General features: G+C 43.1%; 1 protein-coding gene across 4 annotated transcripts in view; it reads left to right on the plus strand.

Annotated features, from left to right (window-relative positions):
* Positions 1–24,688, plus strand: part of clns1a (chloride channel, nucleotide-sensitive, 1A) — a 47,525-nt gene extending 22,837 nt beyond the window's left edge. The window contains exons 3-7 of one of the 4 annotated variants that reach the window (XM_073044254.1): positions 1,494–1,607; positions 4,086–4,211; positions 11,176–11,352; positions 13,976–14,042; positions 23,968–24,688. In XM_073044254.1, coding sequence (XP_072900355.1) covers positions 1,494–1,607; positions 4,086–4,211; positions 11,176–11,352; positions 13,976–14,042; position 23,968 — 485 coding nt within the window. In that variant the 3' untranslated portion in view covers positions 23,969–24,688. Of the gene's footprint in view, positions 1–1,490; positions 1,608–4,085; positions 4,212–11,175; positions 11,353–13,975; positions 14,047–23,967 lie in introns of those variants that run through there. The other 3 variants (XM_073044253.1, XM_073044252.1, XM_073044255.1) reach the window with 3 other exon arrangements.
* Positions 24,689–24,969: the final 281 nt, after the last annotated feature.

Genomic DNA, 24,969 nt, shown 5'->3' on the forward strand with positions numbered 1-24,969 from the left:
CTTTGGCATCCCAGCGCACACTTGGATGCCATCTCACCTTATCCACCAGTGCCCAGAGCATAACCCTTGATTCTTTATGGGTCAAAGCCTTTCATCATTTCAGAGGATCGGTCCTGGGACCAGTACACACCTACCACTGTAAAGAAGGCACAACAGCACCTCTACTTTCTTAGGAGTTTGCATAGAAATAGCATATCCTCTAAATTCTTGACAAACTTCTATAAAAGCACAGTGGAGAGTATCCTGACTGGTTGCATCACGGCCTGATATGGAAACACCTACGACCAAGAATGGTAAAGCCTACAAAAAGTAGTTGACACATTCCATCACAGGAAAAGCTCTGCCCACCATTGTGCAAATCTGCACGGAGTGCTGCCACAAGAAAGCTGCATACAACCATACAAGCTGTGCGCTCTTCTTGCAGGTACCATTGGGCGGGAGGTACAAGAACCTCGGATCACACACCAGGTTCGGGAACAGTTATTACCCTTCAACCATCGGGCTCCTGAACCAGCATGGACAACTTCACTCACCTCAACACTGAACTGATTCCACAACTTTTGCACTCACTTTCAAGAACTCTACCACTCGTGTTCTTTGTATTATTTATTTGTTTGTTTGTTTATTTTTTATGCTTGAACAAATTTTCTTTGCATGTTGTTTACCAGTCTTTGTAGCTTTTCATTGATTCTATCATGTGTCTTTGTACCTACTGTAAATCCCTGCAAGAAAATAAATCTCTGGGTAGTATGTGGTGACATATACACACCTGAATAATAAATTTACTTTAAACTTTGAACTTTTAATACAACACTAACTGCTCTCACAAATTCAGGATGCCCTTAACTTTGGAAAAGTTCTTAAAAGCTTAGGTTTTGAGTAGGGATTGAGGCTTGGTGGTATGCACAAATGTGATTGAGAAAGACCAATTCTCTGGTTGACTGATGTAGTTCACCATCCCACAATCTCCTTTTCATTCTTATCACATAACCAGGAATAAAAAGAATCCCACTATCTTAAAGTACAAAGTCATTGTCGTCGTCGTCGTCATTATTATGTGCCGTGTTATATGACGTGGGTGATCATGATCTTCCCATTGACCATGGGGAATTTTTTCTACAGAAGTGGTTTGCCATTGCCTTCTTTGGGGCAGTGTCTTTACAAGATAGATGACTCTTCAGAGATTGCTTGGTGTTAGTGGTCACATAACTAGGACTTGTGATACGCAGCAGCTGCTCCCATGGCTTCACATAACCCTGATCCGGTGGGAGGGGGAGTGGGGTGGTGGGACTAAGGTGCTACACCAAGGGTGACCTGCAGGCTAACAGGGGGAAGGAGGGTCTTACCCCTCCTTCAGTAGAGCCGTATTTCCACTTCGCCACCCTGCTGGAAATCTATCCAGGGGTATTGGGCATTGTAGGGGATGAAGTATGAAAGGTAGAGTTAATTTAACTGATCGGTTTGAGTAAAAACTACCTCTTCATTGACAGAAGATGACAAAGAAGCAAATATGGAAGAAAGGGCATCTGATGGTGAAGAGGCAGAGGATGATGATGAAGCCGACCCGATCACAGAGGTTCGATTTGTGCCAGTGGATAAAACAGCTTGTGAGTGGCAACTCTGCACAATATTCTGTCAGTAGTTCTATCATTCACTCTCCTCATTGCTGGTGTGCTCGACCTTGCTGGTTTGTATCAGCCCCTCTGCAGTATTGTTCTAATTATTATCTGTACCTTTATCAAATCGCCTTTCATTGCATGTGACCCGGGTTCCATTCCCACTGCTGGTGCTGATGTACCTCCCGCAAACCCCCCCCCCCCCCCCCCCCCCGTATGACTGCATGGATCTTCTCCCATATTCCAAAGACGTACTGATTAGTAGGTTAATTGTTCACATAAGGGTGTGATTGGGCAGTGTGGCCTCAGGCCGGAAGAGCCTGTAAGTATGCAGTGTTTCTAAATAAATAGACAGACTCCATTTGGCCATCAGTACTATGGGTGTTGACTTGTGCCAGTACCTGGTTTAGCCAGGTCACGAATTCAATGCTCACATAGCCATCTCTGAAGCTTGAACCCACTACACAGTGTAGTTGAATGCAGAACACCAGTGAGTTCTTGTTGGGGGATGTGGAGTCTGTGTAGAGAGTGCAGAAGAGCTTTACAGGGATGCTGTCTGAATTAGAAGGTATACCCTATAAGGAAAGGTTGGACAAATGTGGGTTGTTCTCCCTAAAGCGGTGGAGGTGAGGGGAGACCTGATAGAGAACTTTAAAAATATGAGTGTCATAGATACAAAAGACAGAATCTTTTCACCAGGATAAAAATGTCAAAAATTTGGGGGCAATTGAAGGTTAGAGGGGCTTTGAATTTAAAAGAGAATTTTTTTCTTTAACAGAGTGGTACTTGTTTGGAATGAGTTACCAGGGATAGTAATGAATGCAGGCAGATTGGTGGACTTTAGTTTTTTAAATTTCATTCAGAGATATGGTAACAGGCCCTTCTAGCTCAATGAGCCTGCGATGCCCAGTTACACCCATGTGACCATTTAACCTCCTAACCAGTATGTCTTTGGGTTGTGGGAGGAAACCCATGGGGAGAAGGTACAAAGTCCTTACAGACAGTGGCAGGAATTGAAAGCAAAGTGCTAACCGCTATAGGCACATGAATATGGAGGGGTATTGTTGATACACAGGGAAAGGGCATTTAGTATAAATTGGCATCAAGGTGAGTATGATATTGTGGGCTGAATGGTCACGTCCGTGCTGTGCTGTTCTGTGTAACCCGGAGATTGTGTTGCTTCATGGTTTAGGGGAGTGTCCTCCCCAAAAGCAGCAGCAACAAAATGTTTAATTTCCTAACCCACAGAATGGCGATGTCGGGTGAAGAAAAGTGTGTGTAAACAGACTGCTTTATTCTTCAGAAAACAGTTTAGTGGTGGTAAAGCACTTGGAAGTGGTGCAACTAACAATCTCCTGGAGGAACTCAGTGGGGAGAGCAGCATCTGTGGGGTCAGGGAGGGAAGGAGTTGAGAATATTTTGGATTGAAATCATGCATTGGGACTGGGAGAGGAGGGGTGGCCAGTATTGAAATGAGGAGGGTGAATGGTAAAACAACTTGAACTGTTTCAACCCTCGTTGATTAAGGGTGAAAGATGAAACGTATGGAGTCATAGAAAACTACACCACAGAAACAGACCCTTTGGCCCATCAATTTCCTGCTCAACCAGTTAAGCGGCCTACTCCCATCGACCTGCACCCAGACCAGAGCCCTCCTTATCCCTCCCATCATGTACCTCCAAACGTCTCTTGACCATTGGGATCAAGCAAGCATGCACCACTTGCACTGGGAGCTCATTCCACACTCGCCACTCATGTAGTGGTTGTTGTCACAAACGACACATTTCTCTAAGTTTCAAATTTCACGTGACAAATAAAGCTAAGCTTCATTATCTTTAAAATTCAGAGTGGTGATAGATAGGGTAAATGTAGGCTTTTTCCACTGAAGTTGAGTGAGACTAGAACTGGAGGTCATGGGTCGAGGGTAACAAGTGAAATGTTTAAGGGGAACCTGAGAGAGAACTACTTCACCCGGAGGGTGGTGAGTGTGTGGAACAAGCTGTCAACAGAAGTGGTGAATGCAGGTTCGATTTCAGTATTAGAAATATTGAATCCAGTACATGGATGAGAGGGGTATGGAGGTCTGGGTGCGGGTCGATGAGATTAAGCAGCATAATATTTCAGATAGCTTGGATTAGATAGGCTGAGGGCCCTGTTTCTGTACTATAGTGTTCCGTGACTCTGAGGATGGAAAACTGGAGTTTCTGAGCAAAGTCATCATCTCAAGAGATTCTGCAGATGATGGAAGTTCAATGTAACACTCAAAATACTGGAGAAACTCAGCAGGTCAGACAGCATCTATGGAGGGGAATGAATAGTTGAAGTTTTGGGCTGAGACCCTTCACCGGGACTCAGCTAGTCCCATTTACCTTTGTTTGACCCATATGTGACCCTAGACTGATGGGATGACTGGAGCTTTTTAAGTCAAAATTAGTTTAGCCACAAGTTCACGGAGCTGTTCCTTTACAGTGGACCAGATGTTCACAGCAATGTGCGACTGCCAGGCTCTGCATCCAGACCCTGACGACACGGACTCAGAGAATGATTTCGAGGAGGATGACGAAGAAGGAGAGGAGTATGATGTGGAGGCTCATGGTGAGTGCGTTATAGAGTCAGAACATGGATCCGTGCTGAACCGTCGTTCTGCCTAATCCTACAGACTTGCAGCCATTCATGTACTCATCCAAACTTCTCTTAAATATTGAAATGGAAGCCACAGCTCATTCCTCACTCAGTGAAGAATTTCCCCCTCAGATTCCCCTTAAGCATTTCACCTTTCACCCTTAACCTATGATCTCTATTTCTGGTCTCATTCTACCTCAGTGGAAATGACCTGCTTGCATTTACCCTATCTCAAGCCTTCATAATTTTAAAGATTATGAAGATTATCTGTCACATGTACCTCAAAACATAGTGAGATGACATTTGCATCAATGACTACTACAATCCAAATTTGTGTTGGGGGCAGCCCACAAGTGTCACCACAGGGTTTGTATTGTGTAGTAATGTCTATGCTCGACATCCTGTAATCTAGTGGTCGCCAACCCGTCGATTGTGATCGACTGGTCAATCTTTGAGACTTTCCCAGTAGATCCTGAAAAAAAAATGAAAAATAAATACGCAAATACTGTTGAGAGATTGTCTCCAGGTTGCGGGGTTTTAGTTCCATTCTTTTTGCCCAGTGCGCATATGTGTAGCTCCCCTGCCACACACCGCGGTAGAAAAGACCGGAAGTAAAACCCCGCAACCCGGAAGCAACCTCTCTTTACAAACAGCTTCCGTAGCGGGGGGTATTGCTATATTATCATTATCCTAATTTGTATTAACTTCTCTTTATAATGCTCGCATTAGAACACTTCTCCCCCTTTAAATTCCAACATTCCCCAAATGTAAATAACTGAGAAACAAAAACTAGTGGTGTCATTATCTTGCATACCTCAGTAACAGTTTACCACTACAAAATACCTGAAAAACGTGGCAGATTCAGCATTCAGTCTAACAAACGAAACTGGCCATTCAAATATTCAGTCTGTCAGGAGGTTTGCAAGGGTACTGTGCTGTAACAGATGAAAATTATGAAATCTAAGTACAGGGGCTGTTTTACTGACAGACACCTCACAGACTGTCTCAAACTGGCTGGCTGAAATTATGAATCAAATTTCTCACTTCCAAATAAGGGACAAAAGTAGCAATCAAATACAACACTTGTGTTTATCCCGCGAAAGATTACCATGATTATGAAGCCCTGTGCGGGCACGTGTGTGCGCATGCGTGTACGTGCCGATTTTTTTTTTCTCTCTCTACAAATTGGTTTTGGATTAATCTTCCCGATTCTGTTAAGTGAAACTACACAGTGTACATACCGTAGATGCCGGATTATAAGCCGCTACATTTTTCCCACGCTTTGAACACTGCGGCCTTTACTACGGTGTGGCTAATGCATGTTTTTTTTTCATGCCGCCAAAAACATTTTGCCTCGTAACAGTAGACCAATAAAATTGATGAGAAGTTCACAGAGGTCCAATGAAATTGTACGATAAATCAAGCGCACTTTCACAATTAAATTATTGTAAATCAGTCATTTGTACTCACCCTCATCAACATGGAAAACACTCGAAGAAAAGCATTGTGCTGCCTTTATGGCAGTTATTTAGTTTATAATATTTTCGCTTAGTAATTCATTTGTTAGTATTTTCTAGTTAAAGTTAGAAGTGTTTTAAGTATATTTGTTTTCTGTACTACATCCCGGGATGCTATGACGTCACATCCGGTTTTGCCGCGTCTTGTGGGAAAATACTGGTTTGCGATAAACGGAAAGGAGGGGGGCGAGCGCATTAGACCCGCGCGAGAACGCTGCTTTTAAGTTAAAGGCGATCAATATCTTTTCCTGGTAGGCTGCAGTATATATTTTTTTACCAGTAGTTAGGAGATATTGGAATGTTGTTCGTGCACTGTTCAGTAAAAAAGTATACGCAACGTAATTTGTGTGTTACCGATACGTATGTATATTTTAAAGTAGCCGTGTTACAGGCACGGTTCGAAAAAAAGCATTTGCAATATGTATTTGTTTATGTTACCATACGGATTTAATTAAAAGTTAAAAAATCCTCACGTGTAATATCTTTCTGTGTAAATATCTCATATTACAACGTGGGACACCTGCGGCTTAAAATCCGGTGCGGCTTGTACAAGTACAAAATTGATTTTCTTTCTAAAATTAGAGCCTGCGGCTTTTAATCAGGTGCGCTCTGTAGTACGGAATCTACGGTACATTATTTCTACTTCCGGGTTGTGGGGTTTTACTTCCGGTCTTTTCTGCCCAGTGCGCATGCGTGTGACTAGCCGATTTAGTAGGTCGATCTTGCCTTTCACTAAGGCCGAGGTAGGGGATCTTGGGCTTAAAAAGATTGGTGACCACTACTTTAACCCTTTCCTAACCATGTACTTATCCAAATGTCACCGTACAATAATCAGCCTAAACCACTTGCTCTGGCAGCTCATTCTACACAGTGATGGGGTGGTCTACTTTTCACATGTACATAAATTACAGTGCAGTTTAAAAATCTTTGGCTCATAAATATAGCTAGGGAGCCTAAGACCTTTGCACGGAACTGCATTTGTCAATGTGGAATGGAGAGTGAATTTGTAAATCTGGCAGGAGCAAAAGATGTTGGGAATGGTGAGGGTGGAGTGCCACAGGAGAGGTGTGGGACTGAAGGCAGAGAAGGAGTGCCAGCACCAGGGGTGACGTGGGTGCAGACGCGCTCAGCCTGAGACACCAGGCAAGGTCATTCGGTTCCAAACAATCGATTTACAGAATGTCTCCAAGATTACTTTTTTATTTCCATCTTTTACAGTTTCAAAGTAACAAAAAAAGGAAAGGACCCAAAGCAAAAAGTTTGGGCACCCTGCATGGTCAGTCCTTAGTAACACCCCCTTTGACAAGTAACACAGCTTGTAAACACTTTCTGTAGCCAGCTAAGAGTCTTTCAATTCTTGTTTGGGGGATTTTCGCCCATTCTTCCTTGCAAAAGGCTTCTACTTCTGTGAGATTCTTGGACCGTCTTGCATGCACTGCTCTTTTGAGGTCTATCAACAGATTTTCGATGATGTTTAGGTCGGGGGACTGTTAGGGCCATGGCAAAACCTTCAGCTTGTGCCTCTTGAGGTAGTCCATTGTGGATTTTGAGGTGTGTTTAATATCATTATCCTGTTGTAGAAGCCATCCTCTTTTCACCTTCGGCTTTTTACAGACGGTATGACGTTTGCTTCCAGAATTTGCTGGTATTTAATTGAATTCATTCTTCCCTCTACCAGTGAAATATTCTCCGTTCCACTGGCTGCAACACAAGCCCAAAGCGCGATTGATCCACCTTCATGCTTAGCAGCTGGAGAGGTATTCTTTTCATGAAATTCTTCATCCTTTTTTCCTCCAAACATACCTTCGCTCATTGAGGCGAAAAAGTTGTATTTTAACTTCATCAGTCCACAGGACTTGTTTCCAAAATGCATCAGGCTTATTTAGATGCTCCTTTATAAACTTCTGACACTTAATTTTGTGGTGAGGATGCAGGAAAGGTTTTCTTCTGATGACTCTTCCATGAAGGTCACATTTGTGCAGGTGTCACTGCACAGTAGAATATTGCACCACCACTCCAGAGTCTGCTAAATCTTCCTGAAGGTCTTTTGCAGTCAAACGGGGGTTTTGATTTGCCTTTCTAGCAATCCTATGAGCAGTTCTCCCGGAAAGTTTTCTTGGTTTTCCAAACCTCAACTTGACCTTCACCATTCCTGTTAACTGCCATTTCCTAATTACATTACGAATTGAGGAAACGGCTACCTGAAAACACTTTGCTGTCTTCTTAAGCCTTCTCCTGCTTTGTGGGCATCATTTATTTTAATTTTCAGAGTGCTAAGCAGCTGCTTAGAGGAGCCCATGGCTGCTGATTTTTGGGACAAGGTTTGAGGAGTCAGGGTATTTATAAAGCTTTGAAATTTGCATCACTCGGCCTTTCCTAATGATGACTGAACAAGCCATAGCCCTAACAAGCTAATTAAGGTCTGAGAAAGTTATCTGAGAGCTCAGATCTCTTGGGGTGCCCAAACTTTTGCATGGTGCTCCTTTCCTTTTTTTCACTCTGAAATTGTACAAAACAAAAGTAATACACTAATCTTGCTTAAATTGTTGAAAAGAATGTTTCATCTTTAACTTTATGACTTTTGGAGATCAGTTCATCTTCTACTCACTAACAGAAGTTTTGACCGGGGGGGGAGGTGCCCAAACTTTTGCATGCCATTGTATGCCATGAACTTTGTTTTTTTTTAGGAGTAGTACAGTGCAATACATAAAATTACTACAGTATTGTGCAAAAATCTTAGGCACCCTAGATAGATATGTGTCTAAGACTTCTGCACAATACTGTATGTTGCTAATGTAACACGCGATTCTGCAGATACTAGAAATATTGAGGAACACCCTCAAGATGCTGGAGGAACTCGGCAGATCAGGCAGCAGGAAGCTGTAGAGGATTGTAAGTTTAGTCAGCTCCATTTTCGGTACTAGCCTACAAAGTACCCAGGACAGCTCAAGGAGCGGTGGTGTCTCAGAAAGGCAGCGTCCATTATTAAGGACCTCCAGCATCCAGGGCATGTCCTTTATCTCATTGTTACCATCAGGTAGGAGATACAGGAGCCTGATGGCACACACTCAGCGATTCAGGAACAGCTTCTCCCCCCCGCCATACTAAATGGACATTGAACCTGTGAACCTCATGTTTTTAATATATATTATTTCTACTTTTTGTACAGTTTTTTTTATCTATTCAATATACATATACTGTAAGTGATTTACTTACTGATATTTTTTTCTACATTGTGTTACGTTGAACTGCTGCTGCTAAGTTAACAAATTTCACGACACATGCTGGTGATAATAAACTTGATTCTGATCTGTGGAGAGGTATAAACAGTCAACGTTTCAGACAGAGATCCATCATCAGGACTCGGCCTGTAATATGAACTGTTTATTCCTCTCCTTAGATGCTGCCTGACCCGCTGAGTTCCACCTGCCATAATGATTCAGGGTCTCAGCCCGAAACGTCGACAGCGCTTCTCCTTATAGATGCTGCCTGGCCTGCTGCGTTGTTGTTTGAATTTCCAGCGTCTGCAGATTTCCTCGTGTTTGATAATGATTCAGTGATTTTTTTTTTGGTGACATTTTGATTTCAACCACCAGATGGCAGTGGCTGAACTAAGGTTCCAACCCGATAGTTGGTGTGAATTTCCAGGACTTAGGCAATTAGGCAGCTTATCTGCAATATTTCGGAGAGATGTTTAAATGGCCTGCTTTACCTCGTTTGACTTGACACATCAATGGTGGTAAAGGAAGTTCTTTACTCTTGGTAAGGTGGCAGCGTGTTTGATCGCAGCAGCTTCTACGCAGTCAGCCAAAGGTGTTGTCTTTTTGAAAAGTACTTTTTATGATTGCAAGACCTGGCTGAACATTAAGAACAGGGATCACTGGTTGTCCTCAGGCGGCCGGCAGGAAGTGCTGTTGGTACTGGCCTGAAGCGCGGACAGATGGGCGCCGCCTCTAAACCTGTTTAACACACCGAATGTTCGTGGGGAACCAGATGCTAAAATATTCGCAGACAACCTAATTCGGGCTCAGGGTTTCCTAAGTATCAGAGCAGCTACCGCGCTGCAATCTACTGAAACAAACTTTTGTCGGCCAATAGATCCGACAAGGGGGGCAGGCGTGGGCCTGTCACGCTCCTCATTCAGTCAGCCGCTCTCTCCGGACTGCGACCGCCGTGGCCCCGACCTTGTCCTCTCACCCCACTCACGACCAGCTGCACCTGGCCAAGGCGGTGGGTGGCAGGCGAGTGGAGGCTGCAGTTCAGGCTGGGAGGCTGTCCAAGGCAATGAAGTCCTCAAAACGGCTTCGGCACCTTGAGTCCAAGCACCCCGCACTTAAAGACAAACACGTTGAGATTTTTCAGCGGAAAAAAATATGAGCAAGCGGGACAGAAACCAATTGCCGAGAGCCGTGAAAACTAAATTGCGGAATAGACTGGACATAAGAAACCTGTATCGGTGTATTCCGGTCGTGTTTAACACCAACAAGCCCCCCCCGGTCGGCCGTTCTGCAAGAATATTAAACAGGTCCACGGTGCGAAAAAGGGTGGGTACCCCTGGTGTTTATACATTATTTCTACTTCTGGTCTTTTCTGCCTCGGTGCGCATGCGTCTAACTAATCGATCTCGCCTTTCACTAAGACCGAGGTAGGGGATCTTGGGCTTAAAAAGGTTGGTGACCACTACCGTACATCTTTGGAATGTAGGAGGAAACCAGAGCACCCAGAAGAAACCCATGCAGTCATGGGGAGAATGTAAAAATTCCTGAAAGACATTGGTGGGAATCAGCGAACCCTGGCGCACAAAGCAATTGCGCTAGCTGCTCTGTTACCATGCTACCCCAGATAACAGAAGGCAATTCAACTAAGTGTCCACAGAGGAAGAAACTTTAAGAGTTAATGTTAAGAGGGAACTACTTAATTCTGGGCTGATTACTGATCCAGAATTCATTCACTGTTAGGTGGAAACAAATGTGCAGTTATCAAAACGGAATTGAGTGTCTGTTGGGGTGAGAACTATTTTTACAGTTATGAGGAAATGCTCCAGAAAGAGCTAATAGGGTCACAGCGTTGAAGTGATAAGATGAATATTTTTGAAACTAATTACTGAACTTGGAGCAAGGAATTAATCACACAGGATTATTGATTTTAAAAAGAGAGTTTGGACTTGGGTTCTCTGCCACAATCTTCTGTACAAACAGGGATCGGCGGTGTTTTTGTGCACTTTGGACTGGACTTGGAATGTGTTGTCCCTGGAGCTGGAATGTGTTTTCATTTATTTTGTAATTTAGAGAAATTAATGTTTTTAACAGTACTCCTGCCTCAGAACAACACATTTCACATCATGTAATACAGTGATAATAAGCCTGATTCTGATTGCTGTTTGAAACTCAATCGTCTAATTCTGCCTTCATCCCCCACAGAACAAGGGCAGGGCGACATTCCCACATTCTGCACGTATGACGAAGCCTTCTCTCACTTGAACCCAGAGGGACAGGCAACTCTGCAGAGACTCGAGGGCATGCTGGCTCAGTCAGTCGCCCAACAGGTTTTCCACATGGCTGGTGTACGGACAGATGACTCGGCTGTTGACAATGAAGGTGAAATAAACTTTTAATGGGTGGGAAAGGGCACCATTTAAGACCATGAGACTTAGGGCAGAATTAAGCAGTTCGGCCCTTGGAGTTTGCTCCATCATGCCTGATTTATATATCTCTCTCAACCTCATTCTTTTGCCCTCTTCTGTAACCTTTGACACCCTGATTAATTAAGAATCCACCTCCGCTTTAAATCTACCTAACGATTTGGCCTCCACATTTCTCTGGCAATGAATTCCACAGATTCACCACCCTTTGGTTAAAGCAGTTCCTCCTCATCTCTTTTCTAAAGGAACATCCTTCTATTCTGAGGTTGTGTCCTCTGGTCCTTGACTCTCCTGTAAGAAATATCCTCTTCAAGTCCACTCTATCCAGGTCTTTCAATATTCAATAGGTTTCAGTAAGATACCCCCTCCCCCATTCTTCTAAACTCCAGTGATCACAGGTTCAGAAGTATCAAGCACTCTTCGTACATTAGCCCTTTCCTCTGGACCCTCTCCAATCCCAGCACGCGATTCCCAAAATTGCCTGCAGTACTCATTGTGGTTTGACCAATGCCTTATAAAGCCTCAGCATTACATCCATGCTTTTCTATTATAATCCTCTTGAAATGATTAATGTTCAAGTTCAAAGCTTGGTAATATAATGGAATCCAGATTAAAGGTTTTGGCTGGAAATGTTGGCAGTTCATTTCCCTCCATAGATGCTGCCTGACCTGCTGAGTTCCTGGAGCATTTTGTGTGTGTTGCTCTGAATTTTCAGAATCTTGTGTTTACGGTATAGTTAAACAATCGAGGAGGTTGGAAATAATTTGGAAAATGTGTAGATCAAGTGGTTGATGGTTGGGTTGAGTTATTCTCCAATCTTGGCAATTTACTTGCAAACATTTCATCACTATTTGAGGAGACATCTTTAGTGATGTCTCCTTGCATGGTGGCGAATAGTTTGCAAGTAAATTACCAAGATTAGTGAGCAACTCAACCCAACCATTGAGGGAGGTTGCGGTACGCTTCAGGGGAATTAATGAAATGAACAGATCGATCTAGAAAATACAAAATGATTCACTTTAGAAGGGAAATGAGGTGAGACAATCTAAAAGGAACAAACCTGGAAACTCCCACAAGCACAGGCTGTGAGCCATCAAGCGTCCTCGTATGTTAACCCTTACCCCAGGATAATTCTCATCAACTTCCTCTTGACCCTTTGCTTTTACATCTTAACAAGGATGGACAAACACAGATAAAACAGATTTGTCATGCGTACGCTAGGTTTCAATTTCTCTTGAGGCAGGTTTGGCAGGGAGAACCTAATGCTACATTTAGCAGTCTTCCTGCTTCAACCTGTGGTTCCCTCCTGTTTTAGGAATCAACTCTATTCACCACATACATTCAGAATGTGCTTTCAGTGTGCACATCCTTTCTTAGATAAGTGGCCCAAAACTGCATAGAATATGGTCTGATCAATGGGTTATTAATACAGTTATTGAAATAGGAGCTCAGAGAAGGTTTATGACGCTGTTGCCTGGACTTCCAGGACTGAGTTGTGGGGAGTGGTAGGACAGGCTAGGACTTTACTCCTTAGAGCATAGGAGACTGAGGTGATCTTGTAGAGATGTGTAAAATGGGGGGTATAAACAAGGTGAGTGCACTTGGTCTTTTTTCCCAAGATTGGGGAATCAAGAACTAGAGAGCATGGGTTTAAGTTGAGAGGATAATAGGAACTTGAAGGGCAACTTTGTCACCCAGAGGGTGAATGATAGATGGAATGAGCTGCCAGATGAAGTGGTTGGGGTAAGTAAGTACATTCAGAACATTGATTTAGAATACAGTGCAGAGTAGGCAATTCTGGCCCTTTGAGTCACACCACCCAACAACCCCAATTAACCCTAATCTAATCATGAGATGACAATTGCAATGACCAGTTAACCTACCCGATACATCTTTGGACTATGTTCACGGTTTGGATCAAAATCCTGCTAGTAGCATCTTTCCACAGATGCCACCTGGCTGATGAGTGTTTCCAGCAATCTCCGTTTATGTGAGCTATGTATGCACGGTGACCATTTCATTAGGTACACCTCACTAATGCAAATATCTTGCGGCAGCAACTCAATGCATGTAGACATGGTCAAGAGGTTCAGTTGTTGTTCAGACCAAATTTCGGAATGGGAGAAGTGAGATCTGAGTGACATTGACCGTGAAATGATCGATGGTCCCAGTTGGAGTGGTTTGAGTATCTCAAAAACTGCTGATCTCCTGGGATTTTCACACACAGCAGTCTCTAGCGTTCACATAGAATTGTGCAAAAAAAAATCCAGTGGGCAAAAATGCTTTACTTAATAAGAGAGGTCGGTGGATAATGGCCAGACTAGTCTAAGGTGACAGGAAAGTGACAGTAACTCGAATAACCACTTGTTACAATAGTGGTGTGCAGGAGAGCATCTCTGAATGCACAACACATTGAACCTTGAAGTAGATGGGCTATAGCAGCAGACGACCACACTGGATTCCACTCATGTGGCCACTTCATCAGGTACACTCCTATACCAAATAAAGCAGCCACTGAGTGTATATTTACTTGTGGTTTCTACACAGCTCTAATGGTGTCATTGTTAATTCTCCTGCAGATGGGATGGAGGTGGATGCCACACCGGTGGAGACTGGCCAGTTCGACGATGCTGATGTTGATCACTGGTAAAAGCTGCTAAACTTACTTTCAAGTCTTACCTAGCTTGGTCTCTTTGCAGTTGACTGGCTAATTTTCCCTGACAGCCTGTTCCACTTAGTCTCCACGGAATTCTACGATTAAAGAACTGATGGGCTCTCCATGGAAATTTTACTCGGACAGTGGGGTGGCAGGGTAGCATAGCAGTGTGCATAATGCTGTTACAGCTTCAACAACACGGGTTGAGTGTAGAGCTCGCAACTCGACCTCGTAAAATACATGAAAATACTGCAAAATGCCTGTGTGAGGAGTGGCGCGCCACACAGTCTTCCGTTCTGTGGCTTGTAAGGGATGAAAATGCCCAACGCTGGCCTCTTAGGCCTGAGTCGACGTCATCATCAACACGGGTTCAATCCCCTCTGCTGTCTGCAAGGACTTTATACGTCTCCCCAGAGGCACCAGGCAGTCGTATTAAGGCATGGTATCTTGTTCTTGGGTATTGGGATGATGGTGATCTTCCACTAACATCAAAGAAGTGGGCAGGAAAAATCATAGCAGACACTACCCACCCAGCAAACTGCCTTTCCTGGAAGTTCCCTAATGGAGTTCAATCCGGATAAGTGTGAGGTGATGCATTTTGGAACAACAAACCAGAAGACTGAGTACAGGATTGATGGTCAGTTACTTAAGAGTGTGCATGAACAAAGGGACTTTGAGGTTCAAATCCATACATCCCTCAAGGTCGCTGCACAAGTTGATAGGGTAGTTAATAAAGCCTATGGGATGCTAGGCTTCATTAACAGGGATTGAGTTCAAGAGTAGAGAGGTCATGTTGCAACTCTACAAATCTCTGGTGAGACCACACTTTTTAGAGTATTGTGTTCAATTCTGGTCGCCTCATTATAGGAAGGATGTGGAAGCTATGGAGAGGATGCAGAGAAGATTTACCAGGATGTTGCCTGGTTTGGAGAACAAGTCATATGAAGCAAGGTTAGCAGAGCTAGGACTTTTCTCCTTTGAAGCGTAGAAGAATGAGAGGGGACTTGATAGAGGTCTACAAGATTATGAGAGGCATAGATAGGGTGGATAGTCAGTACCTGTTTCCCAGGGCACCAATAGCAAACACCAGAGGGCATATGTACAAAATTAAGGGAGGGAAATTTAGGGGAGACATCAGGGTTAAGTTTATTTTTTTACACAGAGGGTTGTGAGTGCCTGGAATGACTTGCCAGGGATGGTGGTGGAGGCTTAAACATTAGGGGTATTTAAGAGCCTCTTGGACAGGCACATGGATGAAAGAAAAATAGAGGGTTATGGGGTAGTGTGGGTTTAGTACTTTTTTTTAAGGATTATATGGGTCAGCACAACATGGAGGGCTGAAGGGCCTGTACTGTGCTGTAGTGTTGTATGATTCTATGAAAAGCAGTATAGAGCTATTAAAACAAAAACCACGCTATCTTAAAAGTTTCTTCCCGCGGACAAATTATCTGTTCAACCACTCTAGTTAGCCCTCCCCGTCCCCTCTGTTACCCCTTCACTGCACTGTAATTACTTTAAACCACTTCTTATAATGTTGTTTACATTATAAATGCATGCTGGTATTTATGCACATCGTATTCCATATCAGTACTTCAAACAATATTTTTATATAATTCTGTATAATTGTTGAATGTTGTCATTTTTTTGTTGCATGTGGTAGCAATGTGATCACTCAAGTCGAGTATGATGAAGGGGTTGTCTTGGCTCCTCGGGCGGCTGTCGAGGCTGATCTAGGATATTAGGGTGCATTCTCTTCAGGGAGAATGCCTGTACGTGCCTTGTTTAATACGGGGATGCTCATGCACGAGTAGCCAGCACACGGTCCTTGACAGATCGGGGTCGGGGTCCAGTGGCGTGGAGTGCAAGATGATTGGGGACCCTTCACTGCTGCAGCCTTCCTTCACTTCCTCCACTGTTGTGATGTCTCGTCATCTTTCACCAGCTCCACTGTTGCTTCAGTCTTTGTCTGGAATCTCACCCTGGATCTAATGTCATGATGACCCTACCAGGAGCTAAGTGCCAGACAGCATCACCCTTGGGATTACAGAAACTCACTTGCTTCACTACCACGATCCTCTTGAGAAGTACCGACACACCACAGCAAATTCTGAATACATGCGAATGCACGTGGCGATTCCTAGAGCAGGAAGGAACCACAGGCGGAAGCAGGAACTCTGCTAAATGTAGCGTGGGTCTTTAAGGTTCTCCTTGCCAAATCTGCCTCGTGAAATTGGAACCTAGTGTACTCATGACAAATCTATTTTAGCTTTGTCAGTCCTCATTAAGATGTAAAAGCAAAGGTCAGCTTCAGTGATTGCATTAATTCAATAATGTTTGACCCAGGGATAAATGTGGATGGAAGCCCGGACTTTGCTCTGAATTTTGAAACATTTTATTAAGATTTATTTGACTTGTTAAAGCTGTTAATTGATTATTAATGGCAGTAAAAGATCTGCAGTTTATTTTTGTTATTTAGAGGTACAGTGCAGGATCGGCTCTTCCAGCCCTTCAAGCTGCACCTCCCAGCAACCCCCAATTTAACCCTAATCTAATCATGCCTGAATTTACAGTGACCAATTAACCTTTGCACTGCGTCTCCAGACTGAGAGAAAAGCGGAGCACCCAAGGGCAGTCCATGCATTCCACAGGGAGGACAGACAGAGACTCCTTATAGATGACACTGGAATTGAACTCCAAACTCTGACGCCCTGAGCTGTAATAGCGTTGCACTAATTGCTGTGGTGCCAGGTGGATGTTGTTCTCTGGATCTCTATTTCTTACAAATTAGTATTTAAGAATACAGGCAGTCCCCAGCATATGAACGAGTTCTGTTCCTGAGTCCGTCTTTAAGTTGGATTTGAAGTCGAAACAGGTACATCTGGTATTATTTAGCATCAGTTAGTCAAGCATTTGTCTTAGTATATTGTATATATTTTACCTTTCTATGCATATAAAACTCTTAAGAAACGTATGTATTTCAATAATTGAACCACTGCGTTGCTTAGTAATAATTGTAGCTTTCATCGGGGCCAGGCCTTTCACATGCTCCATTATTCTCACTTTATCCATTACCTTTATCCTTTAAAATTGTTCCAGTCATTGACCGACTGTAGCCTAACGCTTTTCCAATGACCGATGACGTTTCACCTCTTTCCAAACGCTTTATTATTTCCATTTCATTTTCAATCGCGATCGTTTTCTGTCAACGGAACAAGAAACTGCAGATTCAGTAGCAGTCGTGGGTCCTCTGCTGCCCAGGGTCCTAAAGTCCATCCGCACTGAGACACGTTAAATGGGACAAGTGGGGGTGGTGCTGACTGGAAAAGGGGATCAGGGTGAATCTTGCTAAGAAATACTTAAGCCAAATACAAAGTTACACACTCAACACAGTGTTAATGGCAATGACTCAAAATGGCGGACGGCATTCTCCTCCCTCTATTCCTAAGTAGCAGTTGTTCGTAACTCGGGGACTACCTGTAGTTAATGGTTTATTGGTTACTTTCTGGCAGTAAACTTGTAGTAAGGATTGAATGTCAATGGTACTGAGCAGAGGTGGTTAAAGTTACGCTCATGTTATACTTGGCCTGTACAGACTACTCAACCTGTCATCTACAGTTGCACATTTATTAATATGCTTGGTACTTTTGCAAGGTCTAGAATTATCAAAGCAAGGACGTAATGCTGTGGCTTTATAAGGCAATGTTCAGACTGCACTTGGAGTATTGTGAGCAGTTTTGGGCCCCTTATTTAAGAAAGGATGTGCTGACATTGGAGGGAGTGCTGAGGGGGGTTCACAAAAATGATCCTGGGAATGAAAAAGTTAATGTATGAGGAGTGTTTGATGGCTCTGAGCCTATATTCGCTGGAGTTTAGAATATTGAGAGGAGATCTCGCTGAAACCTATCGAATATTGAAAAGCCTGAATAGATTGGATGTGGGCAGCAGTTTTCCAGTAGTGGGAGAGTCAAGGATCAAAGAACACAGCTTCAGAATAGAAGGATATTCCTTTAAAACCGAGATGAGGATTTGTTGTGAGAGGTTGGCGAGTCCGTGGAATTCATTACCACAGATGGTTTTGGAGGCCAAGTCATTAAGTATATTTAAAGCAAAGGTAGGTACACTCTTGATTAGTAAGGGCATCAAAGATTACAGAGAGAAGGCAGAGAATGGGGTTAGGAGGGAAGATCAATCAGACGTGCTGGAATGGCGGAGCAGACTCAATGACCTGCTTTTGCTCCTATGTCTTGTGTGTATGTACGGAGGTGTTGAGGTAGCCATGCTTTGTAGAGATTTAGAATCTGTTCAATAGAGAGTTCACAGTCGTACAACATGGAAACAGAACTTTCAGCCCAAATGGTCCTTGCTGACCAAGATGCCCCAAATAGACTAGTCCCATTTGCTACTGTTTGGACCTTTCCATTATGTACCTATCCAAATGTCATTTAAAAGTTGCTGTATTTGGCTCAATCACTTCCTCTGACAGCTTATTCCAAATACATTATCACCCTTTGTGTTTTTTTTAAAAAATCATTTCCCCTCAAGTTCCTATTAAATCTTTACCCTTTTACCTTAAACTCATGCCCCTCATGATGTTATAAATTGTCTCCTACTCTGCAGGGAATAAACTAAAATGTTTCCATGGAAAAACCTTTTTAGACATCGGATATGGAGACTGCCCCTCATGATTTATACACCTCTAAGAATCCTGCGCCTCAAGGTATAAACTCCTAAATATATCAGTGCAGAAACCTTGTTAGACCATCAGACACAAAGAAGCACATTGGCTGTCACATTTAGCCTTCCTGCCCTTTCCTTCACCTTGCTCCTTCTCATCTCTGTAACCACTGAGATAGCAGCAATACAGAACTTCCAAAATGACCCAAACCTGCCTCATTCACAGTTTCCTCCCTACAGACCTGCTCCTGCTCTCTAATGCTGGTTAAACCCTCCTCTGTGGCTTCTGTGTTAGATTTATCCATGGAACTCTGTGTCTGATTTTGTTTAGTACGTTTCTTACAAGCATTTTAGAATGCTTGAGGTGAAATATTTAAGGGGAACATGAGGGGGAATTTCATTCAGAGGGTGGTGAGAGTGTGGAATGTGGTGGATGAGGGTTTAATTTCAACATTTAAGTGAGATTTGGATAGTTACATGGACGGGAGGACTGTGGTCCTGGTGCAAGTTATGGCAGTAGGCAGATTAATAGTTTGCTATGGTCTAAATGGGCCAAAGTGCCTTGTTTCTATGACTATGAAACTCTATGGGACCTGAAGGGCAGCTTTTTCGTGCAGAGCATGTGAATATATGGATCGAGCTGCCAGAAGAAGTGCTCAGCACACACAAATGCTTGTGGAACTCATTAGTTCAGGGAGCATCTGTGGTGGGTGCATTCTGATGTATCAGGTTCCTCCAGCACGTTGTGTGCATTGCTCAAGATTTCCAGCATCTGCTGAACCTCTTATGCCAGAGGAGGTGCCATTTAAGAAACACTTGGAGGGGCAGTGCTTAGAGTGATTTAGGCCAAATGAAGAAAAATGGGACTAGCTGGGTAGGCAGTATGATCAACATGGACTGTTGGGTTGAAGGTTCTGTATCCAAGAACTATAAATCTAAATTGTTTCTGCAGGAAGTTGCCTCTCCAGAACCCGTTGTCTTGTCCATATTATAAGACCATAAGACAAGGGGGCAGTATTAGGCCATTTGGCCCATTGGGTCTCGACCACTCCATCATGGCTGGTTATTTTCCCTCTCGATGCAATTCTATCTTCTGCTCATAACCTTTAACACACGTATTAATCAAGAACCTATCAACTTCAGCTTTACATATACTCAAATGATGTGGTTTCCACAACTGTTTTTGACAATTACTTCCACAGATTCACCACCTATGGCAAAAGAAATTCCTTCTTGTCTCCGTTCTAAAGTAACACGCTTGTATTCTGAGGTGGTACCTTATGATGCTAGACTCTCCCACTGTAGCAAATATTCTCTCTACATCCACTCTATCTCGTCCTTTCAGTATTTGATAGGTTTTAATGAGATCACTCCTCATTCTTCTCAGCTCTAGCAAGTACAGGCCCAGAGCTGTCAAATGTTCCTCATATGTTAACCCTTTTATTTCAGGGATCATTCCCATTAACCTCCTCTTGACTCTAGATTTACAGGTTGACTCTCCCACTATGGGAAACATCCTCTCCACTTCCAGTCTTGTACAGGCCTATCAAGGCTATTGCCCTGGGAGTTTTACCAGGACTGCTGTTCTGTCATGTTGTTCACACAGAGGGTCATGGTCATAAAGCATGCTGGACAAGCCTGCTGGCATACACAGCACCTGTTTACATTAATCCTCTTTATCGCTACATTCTATCACTAACATCTGCCCCAGCACACCAAGGAAAATCTACAGCAGCCAATTAACCTACTCACCCACTCATCTTTAAGATGTGGGAGGAGTGCCAAGCACTTGGAACCTTCATATGGACAGTACAGGAGGTTGGGGTTGAAGCCAGGTCACTGGGTTGGTGAGGCAATGTCGGCTTGCCCTTTGATCTTCCTTGTTGAGAAATAGTTGGTCAATAATGAAACTTGCTGCTTCACTGATCAAAATTGTGCTACAGTTCAATAAGAGTTCACAGGAACAGGACTTCAACAATTTTGCCTGTAAGGAGATGAATAAACAATTGATGTTTTGGCTCTAGGCCGTTAATCAGAACTGGAAAGCAAGGGGGAAGAAACCAGAATGAGAAGTTGGGGGAGGGAAGAGTTCAAGCTGACAGGTAATGGGTGGGACCAGGTGGAGGTGGGTGAAGAAAGAAGCTGGGAAGTAATAGGTGGAAGAGGTAAAGGGATAAAGGAGGAGAAATCTGATAGAGGAGAGTTAAACATAGATAAAGGGAAGAAGAGGGACACCAAAGGGAGGTGATGGGAAGGTGAGGAGAGGAGGTGAGAGGGGAATGGAAGAGGGAGGGGGTAAAAGTTACCCTAAGTTAGAGAAATCAATGTTCATACCATCAGGTTGGAGCTTCTTGGATGGAATAGGACTTACTACTCCTCGAACCCGAGTATGGCCTCATTGTGGCAGTATGAGGAGGCCAAGGACCAACATGTTGGAATGGGAAGTCAAATTGAAGTGGGTGGCCAGTGTCAGATCTTGCCTTTTGTGGTGATAGCATCTTTTGTGAAGATGCTCAACAAAACAGTTCCCCATCTACATCTGGTCTCACTGGTGTAGAGGAGACCATACTGCGAGTACTGGATGCAGTAGGTGACCTCGACAGACTCAGAGTGCCTCACTTGGAAGGACGTTTTGGGTTGCTGAATGGAGGTGAGGGAGGAGTTTAAGCATTTTTCATGCTTACAGCGATGTGCCAGGAGGAAGATCAGTGGGGAGAGATGAGTGGACAAAGGGAAAGTGGGAATTAAGATGTGCTTAGTAGTAGGATCCTATTGTAGATGAGAGGTTATGGAGACTTGTGTGCTAGATACAGAGGTCTGTGAGGGGGTATGGTATACCTTTCCATAACCACTTTGCAACTTAGGCTACATCCACACTAGACCGGATAAATCCATAACCGACTTCTCTTCATTTTGACCCTCCACTGAAATGGCATTTTCCTCCCCCAAAAACGGAGCTTTTCTAAAACACTGTCCGGCGTGTGTAAATCTGAAAATACCTAATGAGCAGTTCAGTGTGTACGAGGTAAGCAGAGCTTTTTAAAAACGTTGTCATGATGTGCCGGAACAGATGGTGTCAGCAATACGGCATTTCATTGTTTTCTTGAACTCAACCTCCAGCACCACAACAACAATGGCGGATGGCTTCAGGAGCAGAATATTACTGCAGCTTTGCAGTATGAAGAGAATTTCAACTCCCCCACCTCACACAACCTAACAATTTCAGAACAGACGGCAACGAGACTGAAGCCAGAAGAGTTACAAATGTACTCACCAAATACTTTGACCCATAACTTAATAAATAAGTATACTCACTTTGCCCCGTTTTCTGCCCTTACTTGTATGAGGGTGGTTAACCTATTTATGCAAGTACTTCTCTGACAATAGGTGCATAACAGCCTAATGTAACATTGTATGGAAGTACAAGATAACACTGATGCAGACATGTTTTATACATTTAACAAGGTGCTTTATTAATGTATTCCTTGTGCAAACATTCAATAGATGCAATTGGCACTACTTCCAAAATGTCATTTTTAAGTAGTAGCTTAAGTTTGGCATAGATGCGAAAATGTTAATGCCAAAAAAGGAAAATTGTAAGTTTCACTTTTACTCAGGTAAAAATAAAATCACTTTTGCCCAGTAACAAGCCTTATTGCACATGTTAAATACAGCAAAATAATACAGAAAGACATGGCAAAAGTAAAGGCAAACAAATGAGGCAACAGTACATTTCACTTTTGCCCAGTAACAAGCCTCGTTGCATTGAGTTGTAGCTGTGTCCCTTTCGTCGGTGAAGAGACTATGGCTGTAGGAAATGTACCCAGGGTGACCCCTCTGTGGGAGTGGGGAAGATGTTGGTGGGGCCACCCAGGGGTCTGTGTGTCCATATGTGTAGCTATTGTGGCTGTGAGGCTGGTAGTGTGGCGGTGAAAAGTACTGGGGGGGGAGGGGGAGAGGGAGAGCCATCATATTCCTCATCATTGCAAATCCCTCTGCAACAGAGTTAGTCAGTTTTTCAATGTTATCATCAGCTGCATCATACTCTGTGAACTCCATGTCGGTTGCCTGCATACGCTCCAGCATTTGTTTTTTTAGTTTTAAATCCTCCTGCACGAGAGCCAACAGCTGTCTGTCGTTTGGCAATTTCCTTTTAAGTTTTTCTAGTCTGTAACTGGACAAACGCACACCAAGTCTTTCACTGCAAGCTTCGACACCAAACATGTCACTTGTTTTCTGTAGATGTGTCCTGTGCATGCCTAGTGGGAGGATATTCGCCCAAATACCTGTTTTAATGTGGACGGAGATATTTTCGAAAACACCTGGTGTGCACGTAGTCTTAGTCAATTATGGTCACTGTTTACTCTAACTGGAAAATGAGAAGCCACCACTTTCTCGGTTTCATTTCCTTAAATGAGTTAGATTACAAACCCAGCTGTCTCTGATAGTCTATTTGAGGCGATATGTAGAGTCCTGTTGTGAGCACACTTGACAAATTTCACCTTGTCTAAGCCCATAGACGGGAGCAAAATTAGGCCATTCAATCCATTGAGTCTGCTTCACCAATCCATCATAGCTGATTTACTCCTACCCCTCTCAACCTCTTTCTCCTGCCTTCTCTCCATAATCTTTGACACCATTACTAATCAAGAACCTACCAACCACAGCTTTAAATATAACCAATGACTTGACCTTCACAGCTGTCTGTGGCAATGAATTCCACAGATTTACCACCTTTTGGCTGAAGAAATTCCTCATCAGCTCTTCTAAAGGGATCTCCTATTCTAAGGCTGTGCTCTGTGGTCCTAGACTTTCCCCATTATAGGAAATATCCCTCCATGTCCACTCTATCTAGGCCTTTCAGTATTTGGTAGGTTTCAATGAGATCCTCCTCCTACCAATATAACAATATTCCTCTTGTTTCTTAAAAAGATCTGCTTTTGTATTTATTCCTCTAATTCCCGCTGATTATTGAGAGACCTCTTGCAGGCTGCCCCCAGTGCATCCCTTGGTTGTGTTGGTTGTGCATGCAAGCAACACCCTTCACTATATTTCAATGTGCATGTGATAAATGAATCTGAATCCTAGTGAGGTGTTTTCTAACTTGTACTATCCTGGCCTCATTGGGCAATCCCTTCAGGATATTCTGCCAAAATATTGTCTCTAATTAGTAGTTAAAAAGCAGGGTCTTTGTAAAATATGTATATTAATGTTTTTCTACCTGCTCTATTTGTCTTGCAGACACAACTTGATAATTAACTGTTAAAAGCTACATCTCAACATGAATGGTCAACTGGAAGTTTAACATTGGAGGAAAACAAGACAGCCAGCTAACCTGTTGAAATGTAACACATGTATTGTACTGACCACTGACACTTCATTTGCCCGACCTGTAAATGTGGTACAACATGCTTAGTATAGTGCTGTTTCCATAGTGTATGTTTTGTACCAAGGAGTTTTACAAGTTTACAGTGCTAAGTAAAAACTATTTTGTACTCTTGAGTGGATGACTGGTCTTAATGGCTTTCGAATCTCCTCTGGGAGGCTTTGAACATTTGGGGAAATCCCAGAACGTTAGTAGCAAATTTTCTTACTTAAGCCCGTCATCCCTACTGGGACATAGGCTGCTGACAGCAGCTTGACAGACTCTGTCGTAAGCTGGCATTTAAAGTTGTCCCAGGTGTAGTCAATAATCAAAGATCCTCTTTCTCCCAGGGATGAGGTCTTTGGAGCTTCTGTTGATGTTTCTGTTACACTGGTTTTTACACAATGGGGTTGCTAGTCCCATGCCCTACCCTCCTCCTTTCTGGGCTTGGGACTGACCATGGCGACGTTTGTAACTAACTTTCTGATTCATTTTTTGTTGTTTTTGCCATGTAACTAATGACCGGTACTTTGTTCAGAAGTGTTTTAAAGCTGCAATGTTAACCTGATGACAATTAAACTAATTGGTTCACAATTACCACATGTGCATTGAAACTTCTAACTTTTTAAGAGAAAATTTCTACTTCCAGAAAGCTGAAGGCAAATTACAACTTAACATCTTTAATTTCTGGTTATTGTCTTTTTAAGCTTGCAGGCAATCTCAAGGTGAAGTTATTATCAAAATACATTTATGTCACCATATACAACCCTGAGATTCATTTTCTTGCAGTCATTCACAGTAGAATCAAACTGCACACATAGACTGACAAACAACGGATGTGCAAAAGAAGGCAAACTGCAAATACAAAAAGAACTAAA

Source organism: Hemitrygon akajei, chromosome 4 (genome assembly GCF_048418815.1).
Source record: "Hemitrygon akajei chromosome 4, sHemAka1.3, whole genome shotgun sequence".
In the NCBI taxonomy this organism is placed as follows: Eukaryota; Metazoa; Chordata; class Chondrichthyes; order Myliobatiformes; family Dasyatidae; genus Hemitrygon; species Hemitrygon akajei.